Consider the following 23,608-nt stretch of genomic DNA (forward strand, 5'->3'; position numbering starts at 1 on the left):
AGTGAAATTGTGGTTGGAAGAATATTCAGATTCCTTCCCCAGTGGCAATATCACCATCATACAAGTATGCCCGATCCATCATAGTACTTTTAGGGCACAATTCAGGCTATCCCTTTACTCCAGTTCTTCCATTTGTGTATCTCTCTCTGTGTGAGGTGCCAATAGGAGAATGGGGAAACCTAACAGGACTTTCTTGGGCTCCATGATCACTGCAGATGGTGACAGCAGTCACGAAATTAAAAGACGCCTGCTTCTTGGGAGAAAAGCAATGACAAACCTAGACAGCATCTTAAAAAGCAGAGACATCACCTTGCCAACAAAGGTCCGTATAGTTAAAGCTATGGTTTTCCCAGTAGTGATGTATGGAAGTGAGAGCTGGACCATAAAGAAGGCTGATCACCAAAGAATTGATGCTTTTGAATTATGGTGCTGGAGGAGAATTATGAATTATTTGAATTATGGTGCTGGAGTCCCATGGACTGCAAGAAGATCAAACCTATCCATTCTTAAGGAAATCAGCCCTGAGTGCTCACTGGAAGGACAGATCCTGAAGCTGAGGCTCCAATACTTTGGCCACCTCAAGAGAAGAGAAGACTCCCTGGGAAAGACCCTGATGTTGGGAAAGATGGAGGGCACAAGGGGGCGACAGAGGACGAGATGGTTGGACAGTGTTCTCAAAGCTACCAGCATGAGTTTGACCAAACTGCGGGAGGACAGTGAAAGACAGGAGTGCCTGGCATGCTCTGGTCCATGGGGTCACGAAGAGTCGGACATGACTAAACGACTAAACAACAACAACAGGACAGAAGTCGATGACTAGAGAGTAACAGGAGAGGGAAGGAATCAGCTAGGCACTGAATTGTGTCCTAAATACAACCTGCTTGACAAACATTATCTCAGTACAGTGGATGCTCGGGTTGCGAACATGATCTGTGCAGGATGCACATTCACAACCTGCAGCAGCGCATCTGCGCACATGTGGGTTGCTTCTGCACATGCGGCGCATCTGCGCACATGTGGGTTGCTTCTGCACATGCACAAAGCACAATTTAGCATTTCTGCGCATGCGCAACCTCCGAAACCCGGAAGTAACCCATACCGGTACTTCTGGGTTTCGGCAGTGTGTAACCCGAAAAAAGGCAACCTGAAGCATCTGTAACCTGAGGTATGACTGTAATTCTTAAAACAACCCCCTACGGTGGTGCCCTGGTGTTATTATATTCCTACAACAGGATTTCTTTGTTTCTGAGGTACTCAGAAGAAAAGTGCTTAAACAAGAAACCCCAGCCTGAGAGAGTGGGGATTGTAAATGTGGCCATGCAGGGCTTTCGAGACCCCACAAAGAGCTATTGCAAAATAGTTTCTTCCAGCAGGATGCTGAAGAGATGTCAACTTCACTTAGAGAAAATGCTGATTTATATGCCAAAGTACCCTATAATTTAGGAGACTGGTAACGGTGCAATGAACCAACAGCTTGCCAATGCATCCAGTATGTGATTTCTTTCATAGCACACCCAAACCCGGCTATAATTGTAATGGTTGTTCATGGGCATCTTTCAGAATATAACCCAGTAAACTTACATTTAGGATAATTAACAGTAACGGGAGTTTAACAGACTTCAGATTTCTTAAAGAGCAAACACACTTTACCACCCTTCTACGCAAAGGCAAGTGCTATTTGGAATATTGTTGAGTAACTGATAGCTGAAATTCCAACGCAGCAGACATGTGTAGATGCAATGTCATGCAGTGAAGGCAATCTTTTATTTCACCAAACTTGTTTATGTGTTGTGATTGTGAAGTGTTTTTCAGTCATGTGTCATGTGCAGATCACTCTGCCCAACACCGATGTCTCCATTTTGGGTGAAATGCTTGCAGAATGCCACACACAAAGGTCATCTGTTTACCCATTAGGGATGGGGGAGGGACTTGATTCAGTTCATATTTTAAAACAGAGCTACTAATATACACTTTCCAGAACAACATGCAAACCAGAACACAATCATCTTTCAAAATCTGCTTTTCTATGAATTTTTGAAATGCAATTCTGCAGTAATGTAATAGTTACAAAAATGCATATATTGGGGTAAAGTGTTTATTAAAGTGCATATATTAGCAAAAATATACAGTTGTACCTTGGAAGCTGAACGCCTTGGCACTCGTACGCTTTGGCTCCCAAACACCGCAAACCTGGAAGTGAGTGTTCCGGTTTGTGACTGTTCTTTGGAAGCCGAACGTCCGGTGCGGCTTCTGCAGCTTCCAATTGTGTGCAGGAAGCTCTTGCAGCCAATCGGAAGCCGCGCCTTGGTTGCCAAATGTTTTGGAAGTCGAACAGATTCTGTTCGGCTTCCAAGGTATGACTGTACAGAATCTATTTGGGAAAACTGCTTTGCAAAATGGTGTATTTTAGGCAAGACACCTATAACAACAGATAGTTGCTTCTTCCCATTTGGCAGGTGCATTATCTGAAGAATATAGGAAGCTGCCTTTCCAAAATAGTGGCTTGCCAGAGTTTCACACGGAGCTCTTCACCAGCCTTACATGGATATACTAGAGGCTGAACCTTCAACCACCTACATTTAATTTCATTTGCCTCCATGCAGGCAGGAAAAAGTCAACATCAAAGTTTCTTTTTTTAAAAAAGTTTTTATTTATACTTTTCTAGTTTATGCATTTCATTAGTTTTACAATCAATTTAAGATTTCAAAGTTTGACTTCCTTCCCCCTCTTTCTGCTGTTCCTTAATTTATTTTTTTTAATATCTTCTGCATATCCAAATTCATTTAATTATCTACTTTAAATATATACTCTTGTGAAACTGCAGGTTATTGCAATAATCCTGCCAATGTTTTTATCTGTTTGTAATTTATCTGTAAATATTCAATAAACCATACTTTTCCATACTTTTATAAAAAGTTTGTTATCTCGATTTCTTATTCTTCCGGTAAGTTTTGCCATTTCTGCATACTCCGTAAGTTTTTGTATCCATCAATACCAGAGTTCCAGGGCACATTCCAGGGAAAACATTCATGGAGGGAGTGGCCTACAGAAAGCAGGTGTGACTGGGACGAGTTCAAAAGACCAGGGCCTGTGGTTCACCACACCTGTAGTTCAGGAAGACCCTCAGGAGCAGCTATTTGGGAGGGGCCAAAGTGGCAGTTTCAGGGACAGAGAGGTGGAAAAGCCCCATTGTGGAAGCGCTGCTCTTGACTCCAGCTGCATCTCCCCTGGCTACTATACAATGTTTCTTTCTTGCTGGTCCTCTTGATAAGTTCGAGAGGAATCCAGCTTTTCCCCCTGTTTAAGTGCTATTGTGTTACCCCTTCATCAAAACACTGAGCTGTGTAATTACCTTCTGAGACATGAGTCACCTTGGCTCTGAGCAGCCCAGAGCTGCTTCCCTCTATAAAAGGGGCTGCAGGGTCTCTCTACCTGCTCTTCTCAAGCCACCCGTTGCACATTTAGGAAGAAATGGAGCTCTGTTGGATGCTCTGCCCACTTTGGTTTCTCGTGCTTTCGTTGACGTATTCAGCTGCCGCCCCTGCTCTTTTTGCACTGCCGCGGACAGCCGGTTGGAAGGACTTCTACCTGGCCCAGGTTGGTGGTGCTTTGCACATCTTAATGGCTTGGGGAGTGATGCTAAGTCCCTTCTAGCACAGCAAGGCTTTGCAGAGCAGCAGCCAGGGTTGGGGTACACAGGCAAACCACTGCATTAGCCTAGATCTGGTGCATCAGTTAGTCCAGCTCATGGACCACACTCCTGGAGAGCATCTCCTCGTGAGGAAAGGTTGCAACGCCAGATGCTTTTTTGTTTAGAGAAAAGGCAAGTAGAATCACAGTAGAGTTGGAAGGGACGCTGAGGAGTATTTTCTCCAACTTACTGCAATGCAGGAATATACAGCTGTCCCATGCGGGGATGGAACCTGCAGCCTTGCCGTGATCAGCACCACACTCTAACCAGCTGAGCTATTCCGGGAGGAGTAGAAATGCTAGGAATGGTGGGATTTTTATTTTCTGCACTACACTGAGTGGAATATCGCCCCTCACTTTTTATGCGTAGATGGAGAAAGGTATCCCCATTCCCCAATGTCATGGAATTCATGGGCACCCAGTGAAACTGAACGCCAAAGATTTGGTACAGACAGACAATGGTCCTTCTTCACAAAGCAGAGTTATACTATGGCTGGGGGGTGGGGAGTCCCATCGTGCAAGCAGAAGTCGATTCATTTGTGCATTGAGTTAGTTGAATGCTGCCCAAAGTTGGTGTTGCTTTCCTTTTGACCTGAGGCGGAGAAGCCAAAATATGGACTTTCCTTCTCAGGAGCCAAAACATCTCAGCCCTGCCCTGCCTTTCATAAGTATGGATATCAAAGCAAAAAAAAAAAAAAGGAGGGATAAAATATCTTCCTTACCCCTTTCTCTCTCTCTCTCTGCCTGTAGGAATACCTGGACAAATATTACACACCGAAAGGAGAACATCACGTTGGAGAAATGACCAGTGGTAGCAATTCCATGACCAGGAAGGTCCAGCAGATGCAGGCGTTCTTTGGCTTGCGTGTCACAGGGAAACTGGACTACAGCACCATGGGAGTCATGAAGAGGCCTCGGTGTGGCGTCCCTGACGTAGCAAACTATCGCCTTTTCCCAGGGGAACCGAAGTGGAAAAAGAGCACATTGACATACAGGTAACAGGCGGACATCAAGTGTACAGTGGACAGTGTACAGGTTGCGAATGTGATCCATGCAGGAGGCACGTTCGCAACCCACAGCGCCACATCTGCGCACGCACGAGTCACAATTTGGTCCTTCTGTGCATGCGCAAAGCACGATTTAGCGCTTCTGCGCATGCACGAGCGCTGAAACCTGGAAGTAACCTATTCCAGTACTTCTGGGTTTGGCACAGTGCGCAACCCAAAAACATGCAACCTGAAGCGTCTGTAACCTGAGGTATGGCTGTACTTGAAATGTTTTAGATTGTCCCCTCTCCCCAGGAGTTTTCTTCTCGTTGTCTGGCAATCTGCAGAAGATGCAGCAATGGCCACCAACTTGGTCGGCTTTGAAAGACGATGGTGATTATGTAGTGTGTAGCATATTTCATTAGGGTGTGCACCCAGGGCCTTTTTTTGTGGTTGGTTTGTTTCAACAAAGGAAGAAGGGAGGGGGGGAATGACATGGAAAAACGAATAAGGAAGAGGTAAAGAGGCAAAAGGCTAATGAAACAACCACAACAAGTGGTCAAGAAGCCAAAATAGGAGATTTATTTCCTGCAGAGGCAGGGCAGAATGGGAGGGTCAAGGGCAGGATAGCTCCACCTTTAGGTTCTTCCTGGCATATCCAATTTATGTGCGATCGCCAATGCACGGGTCCTTTGGGACCTGGAAGAAAGCAAAACTGGGGCGAGATGGGGCAGGGCACGCTCCACTGACACACGTGTCGGCCACAAACCAGATCCCCGCACAAAATGCTTGCCACCTGTATACACCATGCATTTTCTACTGGCAAAATTATGCAACTGACTCTGGGCTTATCTTATCAGAATTCGCCTTGTGGGTTGCCTGTTTGTGCTTTTTGGGGGGTATGAACTACATGACACTAACCAGGTGGCATGTCAGCTTTCCTGCAACTAAAACCCACATTTTGCCTAACCAATTGCAGTGCAAAAAGGTTTTCTAAAACAATTACATTCATGCATTTGGCATATTGCGGTTTTTGGATTACATTGGGTTTGTCTGCTTTCAGACCCTGCCTCCTCGTTGGTGCCCATAACCACGTCATGCAGTCCTCTCTCACACACACCCTCCTGCCTTGTTTCTTTTTCACTGTTGCTGCAGTTCTTTTCTGGGTGCACATTCCTCTCTTTTCTGGGTGTATTTACCTGAGAGTAAGTTCCTTTGCACTGAATAGGGCTCACGTCTGAGTAGGAATAAATAAAAAAATTCCTTCCAGTAGCACCTTAAAGACCAACTAAGTTAGTTCTTGGTATGAGCTTTCGTGTGCATGCACACTTCTTCAGATACACTGAAACAGAAGTTGCCAGATCCTTCTATATAGTGAGAAGGTGGGGAGGGGTGTTACTCAGAAGGGTGGTGGGAATGGGAGATTGGCAGATAGCTGAGATGAGCCTGTTGATGACTCTTAACGACTGCAATAGGTCTTACAGGAAAAGGCAAGGGATGAGAAGGTGAGAAATGGTATAGTCATGTATAGTGAGATAAGAATCCAATGTCTTTGTTCAGCCCAGGTTTTTCCATTGTTTTAAGTTTGGTAATGAGTTGTAATTCAGCAGCTTCTCTTTCCAGTCTGTTTCTGAAATTCCTTTGTAGTAAAACAGCTACTTTGAGATCTTGTATAGAATGTCCTGGGAGATTGAAGTGTTCTCCTACTGGTTTCTCTGTTTCTCTGTAGGAGAACACTTCAATCTCCCAGGACATTCTATACAAGATCTCAAAGTAGCTGTTTTACTACAAAGGAATTTCAGAAACAGACTGGAAAGAGAAGCTGCTGAATTACAACTCATTACCAAACTTAAAACAATGGAAAAACCTGGGCTGAACAAAGACATTGGATTCTTATCTCACTATACATGACTATACCATTTCTCACCTTCTCACCCCTTGCCTTTTCCTGTAAGACCTATTACAGTCGTTAAGAGTCGTCAACAGGCTCTCCCAGCTATCTGCCTATCTCCCATTCCCACCACCCTTCTGAGTAACACCCCTCCCCACCTTCTCACTATATAGAAGGATCTGGCAACTTCTGTTTCAGTGTATCTGAAGAAGTGTGCATGCACACGAAAGCTCATACCAAGAACTAACTTAGTTGGTCTTTAAGGTGCTACTGGAAGGAATTTTTTTATTTTGACTATGGCAGACCAACACGGCTACCTATCTACGTCTGAGTAGGAGTGCCTGAGATTGTGCTGTGAGTTGTGTTAGTCAATAAAGAACGCAGGCTGGATTTTCCTTTATTTACTGGGTGGCAGCTGTTGTGAGACACACATCTCCCCCACACCCAGAAATAAAAATGATATGCTATTCCCCTATTCATGTACTCGGAGCAAATATTGAGCTGATAGCAGGGTGAGATAGCAATTCTGACTGCTGAAACACATTGTTAGGGAGTTGCAGGGATGAAAGTCAGAGCGTAGAAGCAACCTAACAATGCCTCAAAAAATATGTGGTGATGGGGAGAGAAAGGAGCAAACAGGGTGCGTGTGTTTTCCTTATTTTGTCTGGAAACACAGATAGAAGGCTGTTTCAACAGTGCTGATGGGCTGCTTATGAAGGGTCCATGGTTGGGTTTTTAGAAATCATCAGACTCTTGATCTGGAATAGAAATTGTCAGAATGTGTAAAGTAAAAAGGTAAAGGACCCCTGGACGGATAAGTTGAGTCAAAGGCGAATATGAGGGTGCTCATCTTGCTTTTCAAGCCAAGGGAGCCGGCGTTTGTCCACAGACAGCTTTCCCGTTCATGTGGACAGCATGATGAACTGCTTCTGGTGCAACAGGACACCGTGATGAGTGCCAGAGCACACGGAAATCCTGTTTACCTTCCCGCCACAGTGGTACCTATTTATCTACTTGCACTGGCGTGCTTTCCAACTGCTAGGTTGGCAGGAGCTGGGACAGAGCAATGGGAGCTCACCCTGTAGCTTGGATTTGAACTGCTGACCATCTGATCGGCAAGCCCAAGAGCCTCACTGGTTTAGACCACAGCGCCACCCGCGTCTCTTAAATGTGGGTAGTCCTAGTGCAATGCAATATGAAAACAGTGAACAACCAGCCTTGGTATGGAACCATGGAGGGCTGCAATCAACAAAACAGATTTAGAAAATGTGGATTTTCAACAGCGGTGCAAAAGAGTCATCAGTCATGTTTGGAATGAGATAGAGGGCTGACCACAAAGTTACTCTTGGGTCCCTTTTCTTATTAATGACAATGGCCCCACCTGAAGGATGCAACATGTCCTCACCATCAGCCAACTCAAGTATGGATCCTGCATAGACCTTCCTTGAGCTCCATGCCCTACCTAACATCCTTGGAAGCAGCTTGCAGTACTAGGGAGGCAAATTGTATGGTGGGAGACCACTCTATAGAATGTAGCTGGTACATGGGGACGGACTACTTATTTATCAAGTGTTTATCCTGATTTGCTCACACAAAGTTTCTGCAGCAGTTAGACTATGTCCAGTCTTTACAGAGCATTCATTCTGATTGCTATATAGAGTTGTTACATGACAAAGATGCAGGTTTGGGGGTTGCCTTGTATTCTCAACAAATGTTCTTAAACAGCAATGAATTGAAAATACACCCAAGCACCACAGACCTTGGTTGTCTGCTAACATTTTACATGGAAAGTGCCCTTTATCATAGCTGTTTTATGGGAGTGCTCACCTACCTTTCCAAATATTGCTATCAGACTAGGAAATTTAGTTTGGCTCACATTTTGCATTAAAATTCACACTTCCCAAAACAATACACCAGCCGTAACCCAGCTATCCATCGAAAATCACACTTCTCCAAATTTTGTTCTCCAAACCAAAAATGCATATATCTGGATAAAGTGTGCATTTAAGTGCAACATGCAAAAATGAATTACTTTAGGAGGAAATGTGTATGTTAGGCAAAATTGCATAAAATCCTGGTGAATTTTCATGAGATTTTTAAAAAAATGCAAACTAGTGCAGAAATGTGAGTTAAATTAGAAACTTAAATTGCAGGTTCCTCCGTTCCCAGTTCAAATTATTACTCTTTCTTTACTGTATGTGTTGGATTTCCCCTTATCTTGATAACCTGGCTTTACCATTCCCATCATTCAGGAGCAGCTAGGGGGCAGTAGGAGGTCCACTGTGGACCTAGGCTGCCAGCAGCCACATCGCTGCTGGCAAACCAGGAAGGGGTGAGGGAGGGCTGTGGTCAGGCCAGGATGGTTCAGGCACACTGTCAGGAGCACCAGGTTGGCTATGCCGGTACACCTGAACAACCCCATCGCCACTGCCACCCAGTCTCACCTTACTCGCAATCCCAGTTCACAGCAACAGGTAAGAGGGGGACAATCTACTGCATCACTCTTCCCCTCTGGCCGCTCCTGCCATCGTTGCATATCTGCATCCTGAAATGTGTCATTTCCCTCCTCAGAGTAACAAAATATACATCAAGCCTGAGTCATGCAGATGTTGACAAGGCCGTGGAGATGGGGTTGAAAGCCTGGAGCGCTGCTACCCCTCTGAATTTTGTAAAGGCCACCTCGGGAGAAGCGGATATCATGATATCGTTCCAAAGCGGAGGTAACTGTTATCGCTAAATTCTGCGACACTAACTGCTCAACCTTTGCACTATTGTGAAGAGGTTAAGCTGGGCAAAATAATAAGGCGATTTATTTATGCTGGTTTAGATGCACAGAACCGTCCCTGGGAAAGTGGCAAGTGTGAAAAACGGCTAGAGGATAAAAGGGCAGCCGTAACAAAAAGGGAACATTTCTCAATATTTTTTAAAGCATGGGCAAACACATTGCACAGTTCTGCATGAGAGTGCTTCAGGAAGGCTGCCACAGAGCTCATATGGAAGTGCTGTTTGTGTGACATGGAATTGCCTCCATGTGTACAAACTCCTAAATTCCTGTAGCGGTGCTACTCTCCCCCCCCCCCAAAGTCATCACTCAGTGTTAGGGCCAGAGTTCAGTTCTTAGCAACAGCAGTCACAACAACAGCAGCGTATCCATAGAGCATTATCAACGTAAGCTGCATTTTGTAAGTAAAGGGAGAAGAACCTGCCCCGAGGAGCTTACAATCCAAAATTTGACATTAGGAAGAGAATTGAGGCAGGGAGTAGTGAAAGAGAGAGAGAAGTACAACAGGAATGATGTGGGTGTATACTGTACGGCTGACCTTGATTTTGTTGCTGTTGAGATTTTAACAAGGGAACATTTGAAAGAAGTGTAACCAGTGTGCCGTGGCGCCCTGGGGTGCCTTGAACGATGTAGCGGGCAGCACTGGCCTCTGTCCCTCTTTCCTTCCCTCCCTCCTCTGATGCCCTCTCACGTCTCTGCCTCCCAAAGGCTTGCACAGCTGTTTGTTGCAGCAGCCCTGGCTACAAGCTCCCCAGGGGAATGATGCATCTGGGGCTGGCCAGGGGGTGCTGCTTGCCAGGAGCTGAGGTGGCCTCAGAGGAAGCAAGCAAGCAGGTGAGGGAGTCCAGCCACCCAGTCCGCCAGCCCTTGCTGTTGGGAATGGACAGACAAGACCCAGGCCCCTGTGGGGCAGTGTGAAGAGGCACCTCTCTTTGGTGCAAGGGGGCAGCTCAGAGACCAGGGGTAGCAGCTGCGGCTGCTCAGAGGACTCCCAAGGAGAGGGGAGGAGGCTGAGGGAACACCCTACAAGAGAGGGAGTTAAAAAAAGGGTGTTCAAAAAAGGGTGAGAGGCTGCCAGCTCTGCAGGCAAGGGGTGACATATGTGGGCTCCTGAGCCCCACAGGGGTGCCGCAGAAAGAATGTAGTTGGTCAAGGGAGCCATGGATTCAAAAAGGTTGAAAACCTCTGCATTAGGAGCATCAAAGCCTTGCATGTACTGTATATGAAAAATGACCATTTCAGGCATAATGGCTTATAGGAGATCTTGGTCTTTGTACCCAGACAGTGGCAGATTTGGAAGGGATTTTGCAATATGTGTCAGATTCCATTGAAATGCTCTTGTTTGTGGGAGCCGCTGAGATCACAACGGAACGCATTGTGCAACTTATGTCTCTCTGATCTAACCATTACACCACCTGCCATGACTGCAAAGTCACATGATGTTCCTTGTACTCTGTGTTAGATCATGGGGACTCCTATCCATTTGACGGCCCACGGGGGACTCTAGCCCATGCTTTTGCACCTGGGGAAGGACTGGGCGGAGACACCCATTTCGACAACGCGGAGAAGTGGACGATGGGAATGAATGGTAGGTACAAAGCCACACAATGACCCGAAAGCACCCAAAAGAAGCAATTTGTCCCCAGCTAATCAAGTATGGCAGAATGCACAGACAACTGAATATGTATCAGAGAGAAACTCACCATTGCTTATATGAAATATATTGTTTTGCATCATGTAGGGTTTAATCTATTCACTGTCGCGGCTCATGAATTTGGCCACGCCTTGGGCCTTGCCCATTCGGCCGACCCATCAGCTCTGATGTATCCAACATATAGATACCAACATCCATATGGCTTCCATCTCCCGAAAGATGACGTGAAAGGGATCCAGGCCCTTTACGGTAATACTTTAGATGTTTGCTTTTATTTATTTCAAGAGTTCTTTCTCCAGATCGAACTAGAGGGCAGCGTACAGTATAAACAGCAATCTAAAAGCAACAGAGAATAAAATCATATGTCAGTTACAAAAGCAGCAGCACTGAGGCGAAACTCCAACCTTTGCTTAAAAATCCAGCCACCGAGAGTGAGACGGGGCAGCGCAAGCTTCTTGGCCATAATAATAATAATAATAATAATAATAATAATAATAATAATAATAATAATAATATATTATTTATACCCCACCCATCTGGCTGGGCTTCCCCAACCACTCTGGGCGGCTTTCAACAAAATATTAAAATACAATATTGCATCAAAGATTAAAAGCTTCCCTAAATAGGGCTGCCTTCAGATGTCTTCTAAAAGTCTGGTAGTTGCTGTTCTCTTTGACATCTGGTGGGAGGGTGTTCCACAGGGTGGGTGCCACTACCAAGAAGGTCCTCTGCCTGGTTCCCTGTAACTTTGCTTCTCGCAGTGAAGGAACTGCCAGGAGGCCCTCAGCCCTGGACCTCAGTGTCCGGCTAGAACGGTGGGGGTGGAGACGCTCCTTCAGGTATACTGGACCGAGGGCATGGCAATGCTGCCACTTGTCAGGACTAGGATGGAGCAGAGCAGTGGAGAGGGCCAAATAAGTGAGCAGTGGGAATGCTCACCTTCCCCTCCCCTTGCTGCCACCCCATGCCCCACCCCATTCCAGGAAGCAGCAGGACCACCACAAATTTGCTCACCTTTCCAAGGTCAGGCCATGTTGTGGGACGGCACCTCCTCCCAGCTGTATCTGGCAAGGGTGCAATTGTTTTGGAGTTTTCCCTGGTTGTCATGATTCCCTAGAGCAGGCATGGCCAAACTTGGCCCTCCAGATGTTTTGGGACTACAACTCCCATCGTCCCTAGCTAACAGGACCAGTGGTCAGGGATGATGGGAACTGTAGTCCCAAAACATCTGGATGGCCAAGTTTGGCCATACCTGCCCTAGAGGGACCTCACACCAGCCGGGAAGCCAGACTGTAGCCTGCCCACAAATGGGCCAATTGCAGGCAGGCTGCTAGGCCGGCTCCGCCCTAGGGGCAGGCCCAGCCGAGCCGACAGACTTCTCTTGGGTCTGCTCCTCAGGTATAAATTCCCACCAGCCTCAGCCCTTTGCATCAGAACCAGGAGGACAGCACAGCAGCAGCGGCCAACCTGGTGAATTGCAAGTCCCCCCGTAATTATTTACACCCCCTAGGTGCCTTCTTCCTTTGTTCATTTCCATCCAGCAACTAGTCCTTGTCGGCTGGGATTTATTGAATATTTTCTACCAACAGAACCATATTCAATGGGCCTCATAGGAAGACGTACAATGAATACACTTCTAACACTTAATTGCACAACTCATAATAGCTTTCAGCTAAATGTACAGAATTATCTCCACTTTAAGACAAGCATTGGGTTAATCTGGGATGACCTATTCTTACAAACAAGTTATAATTTGATGTTATGGTTGGCATGTGTGAATCAGCCTTCTTCCATGCAGTGTTTCACAAAATTCACAGCCTAACTATTCAAATATCACGATCCACCAGGAATTCCAGAATGCAGGTTTTTGTATTGTTACAGATATGGAGTTAGTGAATGTCAGAAACTAGTAAAATGGTAGAATTTAGATAATAATGGAGTACTGAAGGGAAGATTCTAGGCAAGTAAAAAAAATAATACAGCCTAAGCTTCCTTTCCAGATCAGGGATAGAGGCCTTAACATGACAAAAGATGTTGATATTGATTAAAGAGGAATCCTTGGGTCTGTGCCAATAGAAGTTGCCAAACAAAATATTCTGTGTGAAACAAAATTGCTCTTTTGTGCCCCAAAAAGCAAAAAAGGAGAATAGTTTGCAAAGGCCTACGTTAAACATACTGCAGAAAATATAAAAATGAGGTGGAGGGTAGAATCAATGGGTTGTATTCAGTTATGTTTTACTCAGGATATACCCATTGAAATGAATGGACATGACTAACCTAGGTTCATCAATTGCATTGGGTCTACTCTGAGCAAACTTTAGTTGAATGCAACCCAATATATTAAATGGGGTAAAATGGGACTCACTCAGGATACATGGCCACAGGCAAGTCAATATATGTACTAAGTGCAGTTTTAACTTGGTTTGTGTGTCGTATTCTAGGGTCACGGCTATCTGGATCCAAAGTACCACAAGTTCCACATCCGCCTCTTCCCAAACCACCAACTCCAGCTGATCCAGACCACTGTGACGCCACGTTTTCGTTTGATGCTGTTACGATGCTAGGGAAAGAACTTCTTTTTTTCAAGGATAGGTGAGATTCCCGCTTGATCCAACTGTGAGAGGCGAGGCTATATCAGTCCTTGTGTTTTCCAAGCCTTTGGGGGGCTGTTGCTTTTCTAAGGAAGCTCCCAACTCTGCTATCCAAATATGGCAATTGAGTTCAAAGTCCCTCCTTTGCAAAGAAAAATGAAATAATCCCTTGGTTGCAGGACTAGGCATCAGACTTCCCATACCCCAACCTGTATAATAAGAGACCAATAAGACTGGGTTTTGGGTCAAAACAGGCCACAACTTTATTGAATACAGATGAAAGAGGTTTGGCTTGGGCATGGGGCAATCTAAATACTTCTGGCCCGCCTCCAGAAGTGAAGCATGGCCAATCCAAGTAGGGGTTCCTAAGACTTACATCCAATAGGGTGACCCCCACAGGGACCGTCGTCTGGGGGAGTGCCTTCGGCCCTGGCCCTCCTGGGCATGTGGACATGGCCACTCCCTCTGGATCCCATTAACGGGATACCCCAGCATTTGGAGGGGCAGGTGGAGACTACAACCTCCCCTCCATCCAAAACAAAGGATTGCCCCAATGCCCAACCAGTTATGATGATTGCTTTGAGGTAGGCAAAACCACCAATTCAGTGCCAATTAGCCATGTGGGCAAATTCCTACCCGGTCCCTTGAAGAATGGCGACCACCGTAGCCACAGCAAAGTCATTGACTATCGGCTTAAACTGAGGGTAGGTTGGTGGCAGGAACAAACAGGTTGAGCCCCAGGTGGTGGCTGCTTAAATGAACAAGGGGCAGATCTGAGGGAAGCCTACCATCGGCTCCATCTCCATCTCCGCCCCCGGCACAGCCCAAGCCCCAGCCTGCAGCCCCATTTGTCAAAGCAGGGGGCAGGCTAGGATTTGGTTCCTGATAGACAGAGAGGGTTTGTGCCCCCTCCACCTAGCAGGAAAGGCACAGCAGTTTGAATTCCCATGTTGGGGCCCCAGTGAAGCCTCCTCCGTCCCACAATGCCACCCCATGCAAAAGGGGTGAGCGGGCTTGTTGCTGAAACTACAGTGGTACCTCGGGTTAAGAACTTAATTCGTTCTGGAGATCCGTTCTTAACCTGAAACTGTTCTTAACCTGAGGTACCACTTTAGGTAATGGGGCCTCCCGCTGCCAGCGCGCTGCCGCCATACAATTTTTGTTCTCATCCTGAAGTTCTTAACCCGAGGTACTTTTTCTGGGTTAGTGGAGTCTGTAACCGGAAGCGTCTGTAACCCGAGGTACCACTGTACTCTCTCCTCCTGTGGTTTTCAGAGGCCTATTGCCTCCGACAGTGGAGCCCTCGTGACTAGCAACCACTGGTAGCCATACTGTAACCTGAGGTACCACTGTACATTGCTTCATATACAGCTCTTGGTTTTGAAGAATGCATCTCATGTTAGCTTCCCCTTTATCTGCTTCCTGTTGTCAAAATGACTAGTCTCTTCTCCCACATTTGTTAGCTCAAGCCTAGAAGTAGGGATGGATGAAATGTTTTAGTTTCTAACAGCAAAAAAAAGCTATCTACTCACCTCAGGTCTCTCGCTTAAAAAACAAGAGGAGACTGAGTGGAGATATGGTAGCCATCTTCAAATATCTAAAGGGCTGTCACATGGAGCAAGGAGCAAGCTTGCTTTCTCCTGCTCCTTAAGGTACTACTACTACTACTACTAATAATAATAATAATAATAATAATAATAATATATTATTATTTATATCCCACCCTCCCCAACCAAAGCCATGCTCAGAGCAGCTAACAACAATAAAAGTAACACAACGTTCTAAAATCAATTCATTTTAAAATCAATTCAAAATCAAATTCATGGCAACCATTGGGCTAGAGTTCTGTGAGGATTACCAAAGGAACTGTGCCAAAGGCCTGGTGGAACAGCTCTGTCTTGCAGGCCCTGCGGAAAGATGTCAAGTCCCGCAGGTCCCTAGTTTCTTGTAACAGAGCATTCCACCAGATCGGGGCCACAGCCAAAAAATCTCTGTCTCTGGTTGAGGCCAGCCTAACCTCCCTGTGGCCCGGGATCTCCAAGATGTTTTTGTTTGAAGACCATAAGGTCCTCCGTGGTACATACCAGGAGAGGTACGAGGGTCCTAGGCCGTATAGGGCTTTAAAGGTTAAAACCAGCACCTTAAACCTGATCCTGTACTCCACTGGGAGCCACTGCAGCTGGTATAGCACCGGGTGAATGTGATCCCACAGCAAGGAGATTCAGGAAAAACTTTCTGAAAGTAAGAACTGTTCGACAGTGGAACAGACTTCCTTTAAAGATGGCGGATTCTCCTTCATTTGAGGTTTTTAGCAGAGGTTGGGTGGCCACCTCTCAGGTATGATCTAGTTGAGATTCCTGCATTGCATGGGTTTGAACTAGATGGCCCTTCCAACTCTATAATTCTATGAGTAGGACATAATCTGGTCTTGCCCCCTTGATTTGTCTGGCAAACAGCCTGAAAGCAAAAGCATTGTCCATGCTGGTAGCCGCACTTCTCGTACTGGTTTACAAGCCAGTGAATTCTGAGACTTAAAAGCATCTTGAGATGCAAACATTTTCTGTTCAGTTTGCTTTTTCTTCCTTCTTCTCCCCCTGAACAGGCTCTTCTGGAGAAGGCAGGCTCAGCTGAAGTCAAGCGTACAGCCACTTTCCATCACAAGCTCTTTCCCTCAGCTCATGTCAAACGTGGACGCTGCCTACGAAGTCGCTGACAGAGGAGTTGCTTATTTTTTCAAGGGTGAGTGACTCTTGAAAGCTGTTGCACTTTGGCTCCAGAATATTAAGTATACCAAGGATTATTGTGCATCATTTCCATATTGACAACACTTACTAAGGTTCTTATTCACCCTGAAAACAGCATTGTGAGAAATATCATTATTGCGTGGCGTGTTCCCGCCTCCCCCCCCCCCCCCGGTGGAAATAAAGACACATGACACAATTATTTAGGTTAATGGGCAAAAAATGGCCACAACTTTATTGGTTACAGGAATGAGCGGTATTGGCTTAGGTATTGGTCCTAATCAACTATCTGGCTTCAGCCCATTTGCTTGAAGACCGGGAAGGGTTAACCACCAGTAAGGGGAGACCTACTGATGCACAACAACTAGGAACTTCCCCGGGGTCACCACTCAGGGGCGTGCCTTAGGCCCTCACCTCCATAGGCTTCGGAAAGGGTTGATTTTCTCCACTTCCAGTGAGTGAACTCAATGGGTTCTTCTGTTGATGGAATTAGGCACAAATCCAAACTCACTTTGTAGAATACTCTTCGCATTGACATCAGACATGTGTCAGCAGTTTTGGTCTTTCAACACATATTAAAGCCCTTAATAATAATAATAATAATAATAATAATAATAATAATAATAATTCCCACGCATTCCTGGGTTAGCAACCTAGCCACATTTCAATCATATACTAGTTGTCCTTTTGTTCTAATTCACCTATGGGGAACCACAGGCCTAATTTGGTCTTTCAGGACTCCCCACAAGGCCAGTTCAGCCAAACCACAACTACCTGACATCATATGTTAGCCAGAAGGGGGTTTGCAGGCTCCATAAATCAGCAAAGACCTGTGTCCCTACTACTACTGCTACTACTACTACTACTTGCTGTTGTTGTTTTTATAATATTGCTGACATTGCTGGTTTTTGTATTCTACCATACACTGCTTTGAAATTTTTGTGGTTATGTGGTCTATAAGTACCGTACACAAGTAAATAAATCAAAGGTTAGATGTCGGGAGATTCAAGCTATAAATGTCCTCGAAGCAAATATATTGTTGTGTTGTTGTTGTTGTTGTTGCTGTTGTTGATTCCTGTTTGCCAGGCCCCCATTACTGGACAACTCGTGGGTTCCAAATGCAGGGCTCTCCGCGGGCCATCGCAGACTTTGGATTTCCTAGGAATGTGCTACAAATAGATGCAGCTGTCTACCTGAGGGATGAAAAGAAGACGCTCTTCTTTGTAGGAGATGACTATTACAGGTTCCTTTATTATTGCCTCTTAATACAAACATTTGGGGGGGGGGGTCACTTGTGAAACCAGACATCATCGCTTGGTGCTGAAAAGAAGAGGGGGGGGGAAGAGGACATGCTTTCCCTTCTCATAATATTTGAACTTGGAGTCACCTAGTTAAGGTGATTGGTTCAGAACCAATTAAGTGTAAGTTCTGGTGGGTTCTTTTCAGTTGCCCCTCTGCAAAACAGGTCTATTGCATGGAGAAGAATGCAACTGTAAGCATCCTTTTTTCAAAAAAGAGAGCAAGGGGGAGAAATGCTCAGGAAGTTTATCTTTTGCATGCCCATTCCCTCCCCTGGGGCTGTATTTTTAACAAGTTTACAGCTATGCTAGTCACCTTCAATTGTGTGTGGGTGTGTTTCGCTGCAGCTGAACAGACATTCAGGTGGCAATCTTATACTCATCTAGGAACAAGCCCCACTGAACTCAGTGTGGCTTAGTTCTGAGTGGAAATGTCAGATACAGATTTCCATACCTTGATCAGGATGGAACTATGGCTTCCCCTTTTCTAGCATTACTTATTACATTATCCAGACAACCTGTTGTCATCCCCAATCCACACTTCTCAGTGGATAATTTGCAAGGGTTGGGGCTTCCATTTAAGTATTAAACCTTTGGTACCAAATAGTATGGGAAACAGCCTTACTAGAAAAATTAACCAATAAACTGAAACTGACACAGGGCTCAAATAGAAGAAGACGCCTTCTTCTTTATCCCTTTATCACATACACAGCCCAACAAGACAATGACAAAAATCCACCAACAGCATACAAATCAATATGGCTAACCTGATCCAAAACACCCCCCCTCACACATGAAAACAAAGATCAGCACAGGCAGTCACAAACAAACAACCACACCCCAGGCCAACCCCAACCTCTCTCACCACCAAAGGAACACAAGTGAATAGCACAGAACCTGCACAAGCGACGCTGACACAAAACCCCACAAATATTAAGTATAATAGAAACATTGCCACCCGACCCCACCCCCACCCATCTTTCCCCTTCCCCTTCTTCTTCCTAATGTCTCAACAAATGAAAGTGATCTGTAAAAAAATGTTACTTGGAGAAGAGAGAGAGAGAGAGAGAGAGAGAGAGAGAGAGAGAGAGAGAGACATTGCACATACTTTTATAAACAGATTTATTCCATGCCCCTCTACAAAGAAATATTAACTGTGTGCTAAGATGGACCTTAGTCTATTTTGACAAACTAAGTGATCAGGCAATGATAAGCCTCAAGGTGTGGTGATATGATAGCCATGTTCAAATATATAAAAGGATGTCACATAGAGGAGGGAGAAAGGTTGTTTTCTGCTGCTCCAGAGAAGCGGACACAGAGCAATGGATCCAAACTACAAGAAAGAAGATTCCACCTAAACATTAGGAAGAACTTCCTGACAGTAAGAGCTGTTCGACAGTGGAATTTGCTGCCAAGGAGTGTGGTGGAGTCTCCTTCTTTGGAGGTCTTTAAGCAGAGGCTTGACAACCATATGTCAGGAGTGCTCTGATGGTGTTTCCTGCTTGGCAGGGGGTTGGACTCGATGGCCCTTGCTGTCCCGTTGCAATCATTACAGCGAAACTGCTTTTCCAAGAACGTCTTGCATATGGTATAAAAATAAACCTTCTATAGCGTGGGTTGAAACCTATTTATATCTTGATAGACAAGAGCAATTGGTTTGAAATTCTCCTTTTATGGCATTCCTTTCTCTCAAAAGCTATGACGAAGCCAAAAGAAAAATGGAAAAGGATTTCCCAAAGAGCATCGAGGACGAGTTCTCAGGAATCAGTGGCAGGATTGATGCAGCAGTAGAAGTAAATGGTAAGTAGTTACTCCATCATGATGCATCATCAATACAGGGTAGCTAATGTTGCACTGCAGACTGGGCGACAGCTTACATTATGCCTGGGCAATGGCCAAGGTGGCTTGGGCTGATGGGAACTAGAGTCCAACAGCAAAGGGTACCACATTGGCTGCCCCATCTTAGACAAAAGCAGGACTTCCTGGCAAAGGCATCACTGCCATTTACCAGGACGCAGAGGGGTAGGGCAGAGGTACCATCCCAGTAGGTGGCAGGGAGGCATGCCAACTGCTCCTAGGAGTGTCAGACACATGGCCTTGGTGTCCCAGAGGCCACAGCTCACCCATCACATAGTTGGCTGAACTATCTTTTAGGCTAAGAACCAATACACCCTTGGCCTACTAATGCATCACTGACTCGTCCATCTTACTTCCCCTACAATTCCTTCTCAGGCCCAATGAAAATGTGACATTGGGGGGCAAGGTTTGGCCGTGTAATAATTCCATATGGTTTATATAATTTCAATACACCTACCCATTTGGTGTGGGTGCAGGATCAATACACCCATGATCTGTGATCCTGGACAGCAGGATCTTCTTCTGCCTATATAAATGTTTGCAAGGGATAAGTACATTTGCACCAAACTCTTATACAGTGGTGCCCCGCAAGATGAATGCCTCGCAAGACGGAAAACCCGCTAGACGAAAGGGTTTTCCGTTTTTGAGCTGCTTCACAAGACGATTTTCCCTATGGGCTTGCTTTGCAAGACCAAAACGTCTTGCAAGTGTTCCGATTTTTTTTCGCTCCCCCCCCTTTTTCTAAGCCACTAAGCCGCTAATAGCCTTTTAGCCGCTAATAGCCGCTAAACCGCTAATAGCGCTAATCCGCTAAGCCACTAATAGGGTTGCTTCGCAAGACGAAAAAACTGCTAGACGAAGAGACTTGCGGAACGGATTAATTTCATCTTGCGAGGCACCACTGTACAACAAAGTGCTTTTACCTCATATTTAAATCAGGCCACAGAGGACAGATTTTGCAAGCATTTACAAAGTAAAGCAGAGCAGAACTGAACACAGTAAAGTGCAGTAATACAAGCCCACTGGAGACACAATCTTTCCTTTACTGCTTGATAAGGCAGAGTGGGTTTGCGGGAGGGGAGGAATCAATGCATTTGAATGGTGAATTGGAAATTTTCAGTGAAAAATATATAACACCCCAATTTTGCATGTGTTCAAAGAACACACAAATGTGCACGTGTGGGCCATTTACAGATCCAGAAGAGAGTGGGGCAGGCTTTTGCGCATTCTGCCGATGCATGCGATGACCCTGAATGCAATCCTTGAGCAAATCAGGGGTTGCCTGTCCCTAGATGCATATCATATAGGGGATTTGGTACTCTATCCCCTGGAATAAAAATGTAATCACTCGTGCAACTTTAAGATCAATAATGCCTAAGCCTAAGACGCTGAAGAGCTGCTTCCCTCAAAGGCAAAAAGAATTCAGATTTGAAATAAGTTATTAAGTGCTGTGTACGCAATGCAGAAGTGCTACTGAGGCCAGTTTAGGGTGCACAATCTCCCATCAAAGCCTTCAGAATTGATGTCATCTCAAGCGGCTTTCCTCAGGGAACCCGTGTAAAGTTATCTGGAGAGCATCTGAAATCCGGTCTTTTCAGTGGTGGCACCAAAAAGCTGTGGAACCCCCATCCTCTTGAAGGCTTGTCAAGCTGCACCTCTACAGTTTTGCATAGCTTGTGACACACTTTTGGCACGAACATTTCCTTGCTGCTGTTGTGTTACTTTGATGGATGTTCTTACATAATTTTCTTTTAAAGGTCGATTTTATCATTGCCTCTCCTTTTTTGTTATTGTACACTGCTTGGTTATTTTTTTATGGAAAACGGGTACATCAGCTGATTAAACAAAGAAAAGAAGGAACTTTGTGAGTGGGGATACAGAGGTCGTATTTCACAACTGTACCAAGAAGTCTATAGTATTGTTTGGTTCCTCGAAAATTAAGCCCCCTGATTAGTAGTTCCTACTTTTGTTTCCTTTCCTTTTTAGGTCACATTTACTTCTTCTCAGGCCCCAAAGCCTATAAATACGACAAGGAAAAGGAAGATGTGGTTAATATTGTGAAATCCAGCTCCTGGGTGGGCTGCTGAACTGAAATGGGAAGTGGATTATCACAGTGAGCTAGAAGATAACTGGAAACTTTGGAGCCTGTCAGCCAAAATCACATTCTGTGGATTTGATTCCAGAAGCACAATGGCAAAAGGATGTGCCGTTATTGCTCAAGCCCAGAAAAAAAAGAAGAGGGGGAACGCATCGAAATAAATGACACAATAGCATTTCAAGATAGCTTGGGGAAATCCCTAGGGGAAAAATTCCATGTACTCATCTTTTAAAAGTCTGGTATCTTCAGGGATAGAAAGCAAAGATGGACCCCAATGCTCTGCTGACACTTCTACCCCAACAATGTTTCCTCAGAACAACGGTTGCATTATGCCAGGGGATAGGGATAGGGGATGATCGCCACCGCTGAAGGGGTGCCATTTCCATCCCATAATGCCCCTGGAACCACACTAAGCACCACACAGCATCACTGAAAGCGTGTGATGATGTGTTGAAGTGCAAATGATGGCAACTGGTTGTGTGTTTCAGTCAAGGATTACTGTTGTTAGCCGCTCTGAACCCGGCTTCTGCTGGGGAGGGCGGGATATAAATAAAATTTTATTATTATTATTAAGGATGGGAGAGAAGTTCCATTCAGGCCCCACCTACACCATATATTTAACACATTATTGTGCCACTTTAAACCATCATGGCTTCCCCCCAAAGAATCCTGGGAATTGTATGGGTGCTGAGAACTGTTAGAAGAGCCCTTTCCCCACATGGTTCTACAATTCTCAGAATGGTTGTAAAATGCCTCTTCTTGGATTTTTTTGCTCTGTGAGGGGAACTCCAAACAACTTTCACCCACCACAGTCTGCAGGGAAGCTGAGGTTGTTTGAAGCTGTACGATAATACTTTAAATGCATAGTGCAGATGGCACCTCAGTTAATATTTAAAGACAGATTTGCCTAAGTCATGCTTTCTGAAACAATACACAAACCGGTAACTAAAGCCATCCTTGGAACATTGCCCTTCTCCTCCCAAGAAATGTATACAATAATACAAAAGTGTGCACTCAAATGCATATGTAAGGCTGGAATGTCCCTCTAAAATTTTGGAATGCAGTGAGGGGGCTTTTTATTTGCCTTGAAAATGAGGAAGAAAAATGTCTAGGGCAAACGAGATGGGAGAGCAAACCAAATTGTTACCCAGAGGAATGGATGCAAAATAATTCATGAGGGAAAGTATAGATTAATGACTTGCCTAATCCTTGGATTTTTATGTTGTGAACCGGCCTGTGATCTTCAGATGAAGGGTGGTATGCAAATTTAATAATTAATAAATAATATATTGATGAAAAAAAACATATAGAAATGTATTATATTGGGGAAACTACCTTGCAAAAATGTGTATACATATTAGGCAAAATTGCATAGAAAAGTGCATTAAAATGCTGGAGAGTTTTCATGATAAAAGAAATTTGCATAAAACGGATGAAAAAAATGTGGAGTACTGGTCTTAGGATTGGGGGGGGGAAATGAGAAATGGTCAGAGTCACCCATCCCAAGTCACAGCTGCTGCTTGCAGCAGAAGTAACAAAAATGAAAGCCTGCTGCCACCCCATACGTCATCTCGGGAAAATAATCTCCTCACTTCCTCCTGCAAAAGAAAATCAGCACATGACCCACATTCACTGCTTGGAAATGGGGTGACATGTCTGTGGTGGCCATTTTCACCCCACTCTAGTTTCAGATCACAGGTGAGTATTCATTCCAGAAGAAGAAGAGGAGGAGGAGGAGGAGGAGGAGGCGGCGGAGGAGGAGGAGTTTGGATTTGATATCCTGCTTTATCACTACCCAAAGGAGTCTCAGTGTGGCTAACAATCTCCTTTCCCTTCCTCCCCCACAACAAACACTCTGTGAGGTGAGTGGGGCTGAGAGACTTCAGAGAAGTGTGACTAGCCCAAGGTCACCCAGCAGCTGCATGTGGAGGAGCAGGGAAGCGAACCCAGCTCACCAGATTACGAGTCCACCGCTCTTAACCACTACACCACACCTGAGGCCAGGTTGCACTCTACACCA

At 45.2% G+C, this 23,608-nt stretch overlaps 1 protein-coding gene across 1 annotated transcript; it reads left to right on the forward strand.

Moving 5' to 3' along the window:
• The first annotated feature begins 3,460 nt into the window (after positions 1-3,460).
• LOC310705204 (matrix metalloproteinase-20-like) lies at positions 3,461-22,856 on the forward strand. The gene is made up of 10 exons (XM_083499765.1): positions 3,461-3,597; positions 4,441-4,685; positions 9,139-9,287; positions 10,812-10,937; positions 11,091-11,252; positions 13,445-13,595; positions 16,197-16,333; positions 17,422-17,578; positions 19,330-19,433; positions 21,477-22,856. Exons 1-10 carry the CDS (start codon positions 3,472-3,474, stop codon positions 21,575-21,577), a joined length of 1,458 nt encoding a protein of 485 aa, XP_083355891.1. The 5' UTR covers positions 3,461-3,471; the 3' UTR covers positions 21,578-22,856.
• The last annotated feature ends 752 nt before the right edge of the window (positions 22,857-23,608 follow it).

The sequence above is a fragment of the Podarcis liolepis genome (assembly GCF_965112155.1).
Source record: "Podarcis liolepis genome assembly, chromosome: 4".
Taxonomy (NCBI): domain Eukaryota; kingdom Metazoa; phylum Chordata; class Lepidosauria; order Squamata; family Lacertidae; genus Podarcis; species Podarcis liolepis.